This window comes from Perca flavescens, chromosome 24 (assembly GCF_004354835.1).
Source record: "Perca flavescens isolate YP-PL-M2 chromosome 24, PFLA_1.0, whole genome shotgun sequence".
NCBI lineage: Eukaryota > Metazoa > Chordata > Actinopteri > Perciformes > Percidae > Perca > Perca flavescens.
Window position 1 is genome coordinate 16,383,592 of NC_041354.1, and position 15,000 is coordinate 16,398,591.

The window sequence follows — 15,000 nt, forward strand, 5'->3', positions numbered from 1 at the left end:
ATCTATCTATCTATCTATCTATCTATCTATCTATCTATCTATCTATCTGTGTTTTATGTAAAGCACTTTGAATTGCCCTGTTGCTGAAATGTGCTATATAAATAAAGCTGCCTTGCCTTGCCTTGCCTATCTAAAGAGTAAGTGTCACATAAAAGCAGTGCAGTAAAAAGTACAACATTTGTGGTGGAAAGTAGCATAAAGAAGTTAGGAAAAGTAAAGATACCCAGCCCCAGCTAGTTAGCCACTCTTTGGCCCACTTTGGCCCTGCTGTGGAAACAAGGTCCAGCCATCTCAGTGTGTCCGCTCTTATCTCTGTGGCGACAGGCCCCCGGAGGGCGTCACACTCACTCCTTAATACCCGTGATCTTCTCCTGACATCAGCCTGATAAGACACTCCCTGCTTAACAAACACACACTCACGCCAGAAGTGTTGGGCAGCAACGCATTACTCAGTAGTAATATATAACTGTAAAATGATTACTTTCCACAGTAACGAGTAGTGTAAGGGATTACAATTTCATGTCATTATATTACATTACTAATCCAAGTAATGCCTTACCAGAACGTGATTTGTTTTTTGTCCCGGGTAGGCTTTCCCAGTTTGGGATTAATAAAGTCCCTCTATCTCTCTTTCATATATGATGTGATGAGGATGCTTGTGCTAACGTAGCGTGCGGTAGGTCAGGGACGCGATATTACGAATCCCAGGTCAGGCGCCCATGCCTAAGCAAGGTAACGTAACCATTTGTACAGGGCCTATCCCCTGACCAATCGGCAATCCTAACCTTAACCACTCGAGGTCAAATGCCTAACCCCAACCAATCGAGTTGCTTCGTAGGGCGGGTCTTGGCGTGGCAATGGTAGGATTCGTAAATTTGCGTCAGGGACAGGGTCACGTCCCCGCGGCTACCAGCCAAAAAGCTAAACGAAGGATGACGGAGAGAGGAATCATTTCAACGGCCGCAAGCAGGGCCGTAGTCCAGTCCACCTTTGTTGAGTCTGAGACCAGGAGTTGTTGAGACCGAGTCCAAATGAGAGACCGTCAAGACCGAGATGGAAACTTACTTACCTGTTCATAATTTATGTGCTGTAACTGAAACCTCATCTTCTGCACTACATACTCAACATGTAAACTTTTGTGTAAACACAAGTGTGTTTTCAGACGCACTGTCAGTACCCGATCCGTTCCAACTGTACAATCCGTTCTGCGCATTTGCAAGATGTTCGCGCATGCGCTGTGGTACGATGATTTACGACACTACCGATCTGTTCCCACACTAGCCTCCACCGGGAAGCTAACGTTAGTTTAGCTAATAGCTAATTCACATTAATTTAGCTAATAGCTAATTCGGGCGGACCGCTAGGTGATTATAGCGGTCTGCCGTTAGCCTCCACTGGGAAGCTAACGTTACTTTAGCTAACAGTTCATTTGGCTAACCGCTAGCTGATTGTAGCGGTCTGCCGTCCGTCAGCCTCCACAGTTAAGCTAACGTTAGTTTAGCTAACTGCTAATTCGGCTAACGTTAACATATATAACAGCTGTTACGTCAGTTCTACTTTACTTGTGCTCATTTAAAATACAATCACTCAACACTTGTCTTTATTGTTACTGTAAAGTCTTAATTTTGCTGTAGCCTGCTTTTCCCATTATGTTTGACTTAACGTTATTTTAGACTGAATCTAGCTGTCCGTTCTGCCTGCACGATCCGTTCTGCGCATGCGTTATTTGTCGGCTAGCGGTTAGCCAAATTAGCTGTTAGCTAAACTAACGTTAGCTTGGGTGGAGGCTAGCGTGGAACAGATCGGGCAGCGATATTACGAATCCGGGCAGGTCGTAAAACGGCATTATCATCTGCGAATGCGTGAACATATTGCGCATGAGCAGAACGGATTGTGCAGGTGGAACGGATCGGGTACTGACACGCACTATGCTGTAAATTTCAACGTCACTTCTTGAGAGCCTCCATGACGTTTGAAGATGCGTCGGTAACGATAACGCTTAAATGAATGGAAGAAGTGAATAACTAGACCAGTGTTTCTCAACGGGGGTGGTACCGCCCCCCAGGGGGCGTTCAGAAGATGATGGGGGGCGTTGGAAGCAATATTTTGGAAAGCGGGGCGTTGAGGTGCCGTTGGGGGGCGTTTGTTAGAAAGCTAGTGTTAACCTTTCCTGATTGCTTCTTTTCCCGACCGTAGTCAGAAAACCAGGGGAGACTGTCCGTTTGTCCGTTATTAATGTTGTCGTTACTACCGCATTGCATTGTGTGATATTTATGCCGGCGTAGTGTCTAGTATTGCATTGTGTTATATTTTACCGGATATAGTTTGCAACTCACATACTATTGGTTTCATACTATGGTTTCGGACTACGGTTTTGGTTTCGGATCTCACATGCTGTTTTAGCTACTAAAAAGCATGTTTGTGTGGAATTTGGGACGCAGCCAGTGTGTTGTATATGTACAAAGGCCTCCACATGTACGTACGTACGTACGTACGTATGTACCCTTCGTCACTGCCTCTGTCACAAGAGGAAGACGAGTCCAGACTTCAGTTGCTGGAGGTAGACCCGCAGGGGCAGGAGTGGTGTGAATGCCCATACCTTCCGTCACCATCTCAGTCAAAGCCTCAGAAAGAGTAGCCCCAGTATTGGCTGCTGTAGATGCAGGGGCAGGAGTGGTGTGAATGCCCATACCTTCCGTCACCATCTCAGTCAAAGCCTCAGAAAGAGTAGCCCCAGTATCGGCTGCTGTAGATGCAGGGGCAGGAGTGGTGGGAATGCCCATACCTTCCGTCACCATCTCAGTCAAAGCCTCAGAAAGAGTAGCCCCAGTATCAGCTGCTGTAGATAGAGGGGCAGGGGCAGGAGTGGTAGGAATGCCCATACCTTCCGTCACCATCTCAGTCAAAGCTTCAGAAAGAGTAGCCCCAGTATCGGCTGCTGTAGATAGAGGGGCAGGGGCAGGAGTGGTGTGTTTCATACTAAGGTTTTGGACGTACTAAAGAAATCTCACATACTGTTTTTAGCTACTAAAAAGCATGTCTGTGTGGTATTTTGGATGCTTTCAACGTGTTGTATAAGTACAAATGGTTCATGAGAACAGCTTGCATGTGTACATACGTACCCTTCGTCACTGTCACAAGAGGAAGAGGAGAACGAGTCCAGGCTTCAATTGTTGTTGAAGGTAGAGCCGCAGGGGCAGGAGTCGTGTGAATGCCCATACCTGTCGTCACCATCTTGGTCCAAACCTTAGAAAGAGTAGACCCGGCTTTGGCTGCTGTAGATAGAGCAGCATGGGCAGGAGTCATAACGGTAGGCCAGGTGGGTTCTGTCATTTCAACCTGAGCAGAAAGAAAACCCTCGCCCGCGACAGGACAATACATACTTTATATCACGTTGAATAGCTCCAGATCAATACAGTGTAGAGACCTACTTTAAAACAACAGGACTTTCACCCAGGAGACCGGGGGTTGGTGTCCCTGTTCTTGCTGTCACTGAAACGTACATTTTGTAACTAGGGGCGTCGAAATTAATCATGGCATTGGCGATGGACAATTCTGCATCGATGCAGTGACAGACCATAATCGATTATTGCCTACTGATGTTACTTTTTGATTGTCCGCTCACTGCTTTTTTAGCTGTTGCCTTTTGTCTGTTGTCTGCTGTGTTCAGACTTTGCTACATTCAGGAAGTGTCTCTTTTAAGAGCAGATACAATAAATAACATATATATATATATATATATATATATATATATATATATATATATATATATATATATATATATATATATATATATATATATATATGAGGAGGTGATGCATCGTGATATCGAATCAATTTGAATCGTTGACGGGATCATCGTAATCGAACTAAATCCAGTGAAGATTCACACCCCTATTTGTAACCACCATCTTTTCCTAAACCTAACTGTCTCGTTCTCATGCCGCATGTCCGCTAATTGTATGTCCCGACCCAGAGTGTCTAAAAGTGACGCCAAGAGTCCTGACCAAGCACAATACACTGCTACATTTGGGGTTTTGTTTGGACTTTTCGTCACCATTTCGGTCACGTCCGTCAGACCAGGCAGGTAGTGGTAATACAACCTGAGCAGAAAGAAAACCCTCGCCCAAGACAGAACAATGCATACTTTGGACCCTATCTGGCACCCGGCACAGCGCAAAGCCCGACGCAAGTGTCTTTGCTAGTTTCAAACTAGCAAAAGTGGATTTGGAAAACACCCTAAACGCCCTAAACGCACCTGCGCCAGTCACTTCACACCGTGCGCTTAGATCGTTAAAATAGGGCCCTGTATATCATGTTTTTAATATCTCCAGGCAAACCAGAGATGGGAATAAATGGCTTAGACCAGGGAGGGTTAATATTTTTAATAGGGCTGTCAAACGATTCATTTTTTTAATCGCTGAATTTCTATAGTTAATCGCGATTAATCGCATGTTTTATCACATGATTAAAATTCTATTATTTTGCATTTCAGAACTGTTTTTAAGTACATATTAACAATGGAAAGCAATTCTTACCAGTGTATCTTGATTGGGAATCAAATGAATGCAAGGAAAGTTATGAACTTGACTTTAAGATTTGTATGTGTTTATTATTTATTTACTGTAAACAAAAGAAAAATGTGTGAATCTAGTCATAATTGCACAATTCCTCCAAGCACCTAACTAAAAAACTAAAAATCCCTCTCCTTACCAGAGTCAATATAGTGTGCAGTAACTCCTAAATAATTTTGATTAGTCCCTGACGTCCAGTGATCACCGGTTGGCGAGACAGCGTTTGCACTTTGCAGCAGCTGCATCAACCTGAGACCCGTTAACTGTCCTATGCTTAGCTTTTAGCTGGTATTTTAATTTGGCCTTTACACAATGTGCATATGGCTTTCGACTTGTCTACGAGCCGTCCGGGAGTTATGAAAAATAAAAAGCGCCATTCAGAATCGTGTTGCTGCTGCATTTCTCCATCATGCCTGCAGCCTGCAGCAGTAGGATGTGTTAGGAGGAAGTATGGCAGCTTGATGATAAGTAAAGGTGCGGTTAGGGTCAAAATAGTAGCCTGTTAGGCACGACGCGAAGCCGAGTGAAGTGTAAATTAATAATGGCGTCATGCGATTAAAAAAAATAAAAAATGAATGCGTTATGCTCGGCCCTTAATCGCATCGCGATTAACGCGTTAATGCTGACAGCCCTAATTTTTAAACAATTAATAGCGGGCTAACTTAAAATATTTATAAAAGTTAAGAACGAGCACTTGACAAAGTGAGTTTTGTTTTCTTCGTCAAAAAGCGAATTTTTTTGCAGCTTCCTCTTGTTAAAATGATGACTCGTGAGCATGATTTAAACAAATGCAAATAATGCAACTTTGTCTTGACTGTTGACAGTAATGGTTTCACACCTGGGGCAGGTTTTTACTGTAAGTGCCAGCAAGATGCTTTATCATACACTGTCAACCTTTATACATTATAACTGCAGCAATTTGTTTTAATTTTTTAAAAGCTTGAGCACTTGTAGTTCTTCCGGGGTGGGTGGGAGGACGTGTTCGGCTCCTCTTTCTGCTGTCTGCCGTGAGTGGGCTTCATTCCGTTTCAGATTGATGCCGCCCGCCGGCCGGCCGAGAACACAATACATGAGACAAATACATGAAACTGTATTTTATTATTGATGCTATCTTTATTGTTTAACTCCTCAAATACAACGTTAAAAAAAAACATCCATATTATGAATATTATGTATTTGTATCTTTTCTATCCGCCGAGCGGTAATTACGACGTCACTTCCGGAGTTTTCAGCTGATTTCTTTTAAACATTATTACGATGCATAACTTACTGGAACAAAACTGAGCAACGTTTTGTTGCTGGTGACAAAACTACTGATTATATATATTTATTAGATGACTTGCTTATATTCTAATGTAGAATGCGGTCTGTTATTTTCTTGATAACCGTTGCTAAGTATAACACACCGTTGCCATGCATAGCAGAGCGTTGCCATGGACGCAGTTCTGTTCCCTCTGGAGGAGAGCTATCAATAAATCCACTAGAAGAAGATTGGCGTCGGGGTCCTGATCACCTCGTCATTGTTGTTGTCGCTATAACAACGCTCTACATGATCCCTTACGTACATTGAAGCGATACTGGCGTTATAGACCCGCTGATCGCCGTCTGATTCTGTGAATAAATGCCCGCATTGCATCGTGGGACATCGGCTTTGAATGCGCCCAGCTCGGCTCATATCGTAGCTTACTGTTCTCTTATTTACTGTAATATTTCACCTGTAATAAAACCGAAATAATATTATTAAAATAAAGAAATGCATACCATGATAACAGCTAAATACATGTTGAAAGATGTAGCGTTATAGTTTTAAAAATATCAATAAACAACAAAGCAATCCAGCTTCCCTGGCCGAAATAGACCGAAATAATATCATTAAAAGAAATACATATAAACCGTGATAAGATCTGGTGAATAAATGTTGATTAAAACAGCAATTATTTGGCTAAAAATACCAATAATATCAAAGCTGTATCCAGCTTCTCTGCTGCAGCTGAGTGGCAGAAAGTTTCGTGCTGTGATTACGTAAGATGCTTCTCATTGAAATACATTAGTATAAAAAACATGACCCCAACACGTAAATCTTCACAATTACGTAATGGTATCACGTTCTAATAGATTTAATTTCGTAATGCCATCACGAACTGAAGTGAGACTGGGTTGACAGATCATACTGTGAAATGGCAATGCATTCTGTTTTTACAGTGTAAAAAGGAACTGAAACCAACCGTGAAGATGAATTAAAAAAATTAAAAAATTAAAAAAACTGGCTTTAAGTTGATGTAAAGTTTGTAGCACTGGATGTAAATGTGGCAACAACAAAAAAAGATCCATAACCACTGGTGTCATCCTCTAAACATTCAAATAAAGAAAGCAGCTGCAGGATTATGTTTACTCAAAATCTCTGTGATTATGTCACGTTTTCTCTTGTAAAACTTTAAGTAAGTAAGTAAAGTGAAACTGAAACTATCAACTCGATGGAATATGACTCAGTGTTTGTGACACAATTATCTCTGAGCCGCAGAGCGTCGAGGTCATTTTAATCAGATTTTTATTCCGTTCTACCCAAAATGTAGCAAAATCTTGCTATATACAAGATTATACAAGTTACATACAAAGATATAAGATATACAGTATATATATATATACAGTATATATATATATATATATATATATATATATATATATATATATATAGATATATAGATAGATAGATAGATAGATAGATAGATATATATATATATATATATATATATATATATATATATATATATATATATATATACACAAGTTTTTAACTTTCCTCTCACACCCCTCTCTGGTCTCATCAAGCTTTCATTTATGTATTTACGACTGTAGCAGAAGGTAATGGCTCACAGAAAAATAAGCTAACTGAGAACAAACATGCAGCAAAGTTATGTTTAGGGAGGACACACGGCTTTACGAGCAGTGTTTGAGAGATAAGAAATATTGCCGAGTAAAAACAAAAAAAGCTGTTAGTTTGGACGGCGGCTTGTTCTGAAAAAACAGTCACAATGCAGAACAGAACAGAACTTTAAAGACTTTAAACTGTGATTTGAAAAAAAAGGTTAAAAAAAACTCACCAGTTATGAGGCGAAGAGGAATAATGGGAAGAAGAAGAAGAAGAAGAAACACAACAGAGCGTATGCTGAAACACACACCCACTCACACACACACACACACACACACACACACACACACACACACACACACACACACACACACACACACACGGGTGTGGTGTCAGTCCCCAGGGTCAGGATCTCTTCCCCCTCCGGCCAATCAGGGTGCTGACTCCACCCTTTCTGATGCTACACAGCCTGCAGATGTCTGAAACTGTGCAGCTGACAACGCCTCTTACATCATCTCCACACACACACACACACACACACACACACACACACAGTGTGTACACTGTGTTTAATAATCTCACCTTCAGCCTCTGAATTAATGTAGATCTTTACTCTGGACTTGGACTTAGACTTGTAAGTTAATGACCTGAGACTGGACTTGGACTGGTAAGGTAATGACTTGAGACTGGACTTGGACTTGTAAGTTAATGAACTGAGACTGGACTTGGACTGGTAAGTTAATGACTTGAGACTGGACTTGGACTTGTAAGTTAATGACTTGAGACTGGACTTGGACTGGTAAGGTAGTAACTTGAGACTGGACTTGGACTGGTAAGTTAATGACTTGAGACTGGACTTGGACTGGTAAGTTAATGACTTGAGACTGGACTTGGACTGGTAGGTTAATGACTTGAGACTGGACTTGGACTGGTAAGGTAATGACTTGAGACTGGACTTGGACTGGTAAGGTAATGACTTGAGACTGGACTTGGAACGGTAACGTAATGACTTGAGACTGGACTTGGACTGGTAAGGTAGTAACTTGAGACTGGACTTGGACTGGTAGGTTAATGACTTGAGACTGGACTTGGACTGGTAAGGTAGTAACTTGAGACTGGACTTGGACTGGTAAATTAATGACTTGAGACTGGACTTGGACTGGTAAGGTAATGACTTGAGACTGGATTTGGACTGGTAAGTTAATGACTTGCGACTGGACTTGGACTGGTAAGTTAATGACTTGAGACTGGACTTGGACTTGTAAGTTAATGAACTGAGACTGGACTTGGACTTGTAAGTTAATGACTTGAGACTGGACTTGGACTTGAGGCATGATGACTGCGTTGACTTGCGTAAATTCACATTCAAGTTCGAATGTTCGCCGTTAAAGGTGCTGTAGATAGGATAGGTAGATAGGTAGGATTGCAAAGATCCAGGACTTGGCCCAAAAATGTGTACATCAACAACTTCTCAGTCCCTCCCCCCTTTCTGCTAAAGCCCAAAACGGTCTCCTAAGCCCCTCCCCCCACAAGGGGGAATAAATGTGTGTGCATGGCCCTGATTGGTGCATCTGAACCTGGAACTGTTGATTTTTGCAAACTGCACTACAGGCTGTAGGTGGTGCCAGAGGAGCCGGATTGTTTTGTAAATTACCAGCATGGAGCTCGGCTTTTCCGCATTCTTGGCCCATGATGTCACGGTGGACACGCGCACTAGCAACAATTTGTTTGTGTTGTCGTAGCAACCGGTAGCAACATGCTCGTTCATGAGCTTTATCTCCCGTGTCTCTTACAAGTGGCAAACTTATGAACTCGCCGTTTTCATTGTCTAAAATATTCACTAACGTTAAACATTGTGTTTTTGTTGTTCCCAATCGTTTACATGCTTAGTTAAATAAACGATAGATGTATTTAGCTAGACAACCAAGGAGATTTAATCATTATGTCGTGCTACTAGCTAGCTTGCTACTAGCTAGCGCTAGCAGTTAGCCTGCAGTTTGGTGAACAGAGCTCATCCATGGCTTCATCTCTCATCCATGTTAAAAGCTTTACAGCATACAGCCCTCGGATGTATCATAGGAGAGAACCAAGGCCATGTAATCACTATGTCTGTTGTAACGTTATGTAGGCATGATCTTAATACAGCCATGCTAGCTAACCCTGATGTTAGCAACTAGCTAGCTAGCCGATAGCCCTGCCAGTTTAGGAAACGCTAATGACGTTACATCCACTTAACAAGCTTTACAACATACATACATCCCTTGGATGTATCATAACTTCATAAGATAATACCACGGACGTATTAATAGAACACATGGTGAATTACAACCATTAGCTATATCCATTATTACAGCTAGCTACATGAGCTCGGGAGAACAGTCATGTGAGCGGATGTGCGCAGTCCCGTGGGTCTGCTCGCGTCCATTACGCGCGTTCATCATTTCAAATTTAATAATTCTGGATTTGCTTCTAGTGACTGTTAAAAATGTTAAAAACGTAAAGTTTTAAACAAGGACCCTTTTAGTGTTCGGGCTGGTAGGTTGATATACCCTGAAACAAATTATCCGCTGAAATATAGACGTTTCTTTCGCCATGTAATATCTATGTGAAAAGTCTTTCTGGGCCATGGGGTGCAGTACCACTGTTATCCGCTAAGCCCATGTTGGCATATAGACTTAGCGCTCCTCTTGGGGGCTTGATTTCACATCCATTCGGCTTAGGTGCTGACCAAAACTGCTCGGGTGCTGCAACCTAAGACTTATAACGGTAGGGTAAACCCTGTATATGATCTAAAAGTTACTTGGTTACCAAAGTTCTCTCTCTGATGTTCAGTTTGTGGTCTTATACATGATTCCTTCTGTTACGAGGGAAAACACTGATCCAAAGTCTGCAGAAAAATAGGATTGAGTATCTTTTAAGTCACTAAAACAATATATGACAGATGTTTTATGGTGTTGAGGAAATCTGCAGAACCTCTATATAAATATAACGACAAGCAGACCCGAATAAATTGGGGCGAGTTGAAACAATGTGTTTTCTTATTTGTACAAACTTTTCTTTTACAAAGTGCAACAATGTTAATCATTAGGGGGTAAAAAAACAAGAGTCACACATTGATAATTTAATTCATTTCATATCATCGACATCCAAACAAACCAGTGCACAACATTTCAAAAATACATCTCGACAGACAAACTCTGTTCCAACTCTTTTGAGAAACACTTTTTTTATAGCTATCATCTATGCTAAGCTATGTTTTTTTTTTTTTTGCATGATGAGAAGATTGCAGTGAAACGTTGAGTCGGATTCTTCGCTACAGGCAATAGCGGCTACTAAATCCAAACATTTTATGATTATTTTAACAGCCAGCTAGACATTTTAAATGTAGTACATCTCAAATAAATGTTATCAAATTACTTGTTTACCAACTACCTAAATACCAAGCATCTCCAAAGAGAGCTTCTTAAGAAGAAACACGTAGAATAGACAAACTTACTAGCGACATTTGAAATCTAACAGAAAATAAACTCCAAGTTATGGTTGGCGTTCTCGCAGCTAGCGATAAAAAAAGAAAAAGCCATTTCTAACATTTGACTAGCCAATTACATGTATTTTAATATTAAGACTAAGTTACAAGTCATTCCCAATGTTCGATAGTCAACTAGATTTTGTAAAGTGTGCCTGAAACGTCGGTCAACTCCTACTGCATCTACTGTAAAATTGTGGCGTCCAAAGTGACTTCTAGATTAGCTAAATCTCGCAAGCCGTTTTAAAACTTTTACTAGCCAACGACCAACTTACGAGTCACTTTCGATATTTGATAGTCAACAAGCAAACCCAGGTGCCTCTCTCTGTAGTTGGTTGACTCCCACAGTGTTTAAAAATCGTAGCCCTTTTCTCGATTTACTGGCCTCCTAACACGTGTAAAATCTCAAAAGAATTAGGATGATTGGAGGCTGCTTGCCTAACCTACTAGCCACATCTGAAATATAACAGCCACAATCTTTTTAAACAACAGTTTTATGAAGTATCTCCAAATGGTTATCATGTGAAGTAAAAAGTTTACACGCCATTTTCAACCAAAGAACCTTAAAATTATTGATCGGTGGTTTGCTGAACTCAGTATCCGAAGTTGGTAGCTGTACCCAAAAATCTAGTGAACATTCGTAAATGGTTTGATTCATAGAATGGGATTGGGAATTATGCTAAATTGTCTTTTAAAAAGCGCAGAAACATGGCCAATTTCTGACATTTTTCTCTTAAAAAAATGGCCACATAGGTCGTTTTGTTCAAGCAATTAGGGCTCATATTTACGTTGATAGTGGCGGCGCCCTCTAGTGGCTGTTGTCATGATGACAGGAGCAAAACAGGAAGTAAGATGACAGAGTGAGGCAATTTGGGGGGGAGGGTGGGGGGGAGATGGCGCAAACAAACACAGGACTTTCGCCCAGCAGACTGGGGTTCATGTCCCGTTTAAAAATAAAAGTAAATGACAATTTTTTTGACACATTTTTCCAAATAGTTTTTGGCCCCGTCAACCTGACCAGACTGCGGCCGTTTCACAACAATAACGACGTTTAAAAACCAGTATTGTTACATGTTCTATGGTTTAGATATGTGGTTTGGATATTATCCTGTAGGACCTATTTCCTGCCACCTGCTAGGGGCTCTAGTTTATGGAACGCTCCCGTCATATTAGCGCACACGTGTCAAACTCAAGGCCCGAGGGCCAAATCCGGCCCCTTGCAGATTTTGATCCGGCCCGCATGTCAATTTAGATTCACAATAAATTTTGGCCAACCCTAGTTTTTGTAGCTTTTTCATTGTTTTGTTGCTTTTTTTCCGAAATTTTTGCCCACTCTTTTGCTACTTTTTCCACCGTTTTTGGCGCCTCTTCCGATGTTTTTTCCAATGTTGTTGTCGCTTTTGTCGACCTTTTTTGTTGCTTATTTTTCTTGATGGCCAACTTACTTTTTGGCGGTTTTATGTCAACCAAACTGTAAGTGAGAAGACTACACAAGACATGATATAATACAGTAAAAGATGCTTGACCTTTGAGATGAAATAAAAGCATGCTGGCCCGTGATGGGATTCTTATTTTCCAGTGTGGCCCCACGCGAAATAGAGTTTGACACCGCTGTATTAAAGGGTAGGAATAAAACGATTGATATGGCCGTGTGATTTTGGAGGCCCTGTTGCAATTTCTGCAGCCAACTGGCGTCTGTCGTGCAACATTTGTTTTGTAAAAAGTACACTTTTAGAAATCAGTGGCTAGTTTTGTGACATACTTCAGAGCCTGAAGCCGTTTTGAAGACTTTACAAGCCATCTATGTATTTAGACTGAAAGACAACAAGGTAGATTATTATTGCCAACCGGCACCGATAATGTTTTGGCTGCTGGCTGGAAGTTGTGAGCTCTCAGGGCACCTACAGGCTTTTCCCCCTTCTTTTATAATTTACTGTAGCTCTCCTCTTTTGTCTCCGCGGTCACCTCCTCCTCCTCCTCCTCCTCCTCCTCCTCCTCCTCCTCCTCCTCCTCCTCCTTCACTCGTCCTCTTGCTGGAAGAACTCGTGGCAAAAGACGGTAACCATGGCGATGAATGTCATGAACTCCTGGAAGTCGCACTCGGAGTCGCCGTCCGTGTCCAGGCCCTCCATTAGTTTATCGAGCGCCTCCTGGTCTTTCACGTGCTGCAAGAATCAGAATCAGAGTCAGAGATGCTGAGGTGGAAAGTAACGGATTACAGTTACTCACGTTACTAACTGAGAATTTTTTTTTAGGGTGTACTTTTAGTTTTTAAAGTAGTGTTTGAAATCTGTAATTTTTCTTTCACTGCCGTATGTTTTGTTTGAAGTATTGTACATTGTAATACATTTTAAAGTTTTATGACATGCTGCTTTTTGGATGCTTTTATATAGACCTTAGTGGTCCCCTAATACTGTATCTGAAGTCTCTTTTATATAGACCTTAGTGGTCCCCTAATACTGTATCTGAAGTCTCTTTTATATAGACCTTAGTGGTCCCCTAATACTGTATCTGAAGTCTCTTTTATATAGACCTTAGTGGTCCCCTAATACTGTATCTGAAGTCTCTTTTATATAGACCTTAGTGGTCCCCTAATACTGTATCTGAAGTCTCTTTTATATAGACCTTAGTGGTCCCCTAATACTGTATCTGAAGTCTCTTTTATATAGACCTTAGTGGTCCCCTAATACTGTATCTGAAGTCTCTTTTATATAGGCCTTAGTGGTCCCCTAATACTGTATCTGAAGTCTCTTTTATATAGACCTTAGTGGTCCTCTAATACTGTATCTGAAGTCTCTTTTATATAGACCTTAGTGGTCCCCTAATACTGCATCTGAAGTATATTTTATATAGACCTTAGTGGTCCCCTAATACTGCATCTGAAGTCTCTTTTATATAGGCCTTAGTGGTCCCCTAATACTGTATCTGAAGTATCTTTTATATGGACCTTAGTGGTCCCCTGATACTGTATCTGAAGTATCTTTTATATAGACCTTAGTGGTCCCCTGATACTGTATCTGAAGTCTCTTTTATATAGACCTTAGTGGTCCCCTAATACTGCATCTGAAGTATATTTTATATAGACCTTAGTGGTCCCCTAATACTGCATCTGAAGTCTCTTTTATATAGGCCTTAGTGGTCCCCTAATACTGTATCTGAAGTATCTTTTATATGGACCTTAGTGGTCCCCTGATACTGTATCTGAAGTATCTTTTATATAGACCTTAGTGGTCCCCTGATACTGTATCTGAAGTCTCTTTTATATAGGCCTTAGTGGTCCCCTGATACTGCATCTGAAGTCTCTTTTATATAGGCCTTAGTGGTCCCCTAATACTGTATCTGAAGTATCTTTTATATGGACCTTAGTGGTCCCCTAATACTGTATCTGAAGTGTCTTTCCCGAAATTCAGCCTTGGAGCAGAATTCCAGCCACTAGAGCCAGTCCCACAATGAGCTTTCCTTAGGATGTGCCATTTCTGTGTCTGTAGCTTTAATGCTATTGAGGAGGAGAGAGGGGGGGCAAGGTGGAGGGTGGGGGTGTGGCCTTGACCAACTGCCACCTTTCCCCTTATGACATCATAAGGAGAAGATTCCAGATCGGCCAATCTGACCTTTTAATTTTCTCAAAGGCAGAGCAGGATACCCTGGGCTCGGTTTACACCTATCACCATTTCTAGCCACTGGGGGACCATAGGCAGGCTGGGGGAACGCATATTAATGTTAAAAAACCTCATAAAGTGACATTTTCATGCCATGGGACCTTTAAAACACATCCGTTACTGAGTAAAATAATTCTAAATGAATATTACAATACAATACAATATCTATAAAGTGTTACAGATATGTTCAAACCGTCCAATAAGGAACGGGACCAAGCTGAAGCTGGTTATTGTTCCCGCCCCTCATTCAACTTTAAATAGTGACTGTATATATTACATATTTTGTATAGCAAGATAACAAATATACATTAAAAATATGTCATTTTAAACGCCTAGCTAACATTTGTTTTTTACATTTTGCACCAAACAACC

General features: G+C 41.2%; 3 protein-coding genes across 9 annotated transcripts in view; 1 reads left to right on the forward strand and 2 right to left on the reverse strand.

Annotated features, from left to right (window-relative positions):
* Positions 1-7,763, reverse strand: part of LOC114550734 (cell adhesion molecule 2) — a 16,428-nt gene extending 8,665 nt beyond the window's left edge. Inside the window, exons 1-3 of one of the 6 annotated variants that reach the window (XM_028571528.1) lie at positions 7,676-7,763; positions 3,123-3,339; positions 2,492-2,938 (exon numbers count right to left, since the gene is read on the reverse strand). In XM_028571528.1, coding sequence (XP_028427329.1) covers positions 2,492-2,938; positions 3,123-3,333 — 658 coding nt within the window. In that variant the 5' untranslated portion in view covers positions 3,334-3,339; positions 7,676-7,763. Of the gene's footprint in view, positions 1-2,491; positions 2,939-3,122; positions 3,358-7,675 lie in introns of all 6 variants that reach the window. The other 5 variants (XM_028571530.1, XM_028571532.1, XM_028571531.1 and 2 more) reach the window with 5 other exon arrangements.
* Positions 1-15,000, forward strand: part of LOC114550692 (SH3 domain-binding protein 4-A) — a 76,937-nt gene that overhangs the window by 2,817 nt on the left and 59,120 nt on the right. The gene's annotated exons all lie outside the window — the stretch shown is intronic.
* s100b (S100 calcium binding protein, beta (neural)) overlaps positions 12,981-15,000 on the reverse strand; it is a 5,488-nt gene continuing 3,468 nt past the window's right edge. Inside the window, exon 3 of the mRNA XM_028571535.1 lies at positions 12,981-13,134. Within this exon, the coding sequence (XP_028427336.1) occupies positions 12,988-13,134 (147 nt within the window). The 3' untranslated portion in view covers positions 12,981-12,987. The remainder of the gene's footprint in view (positions 13,135-15,000) is intronic.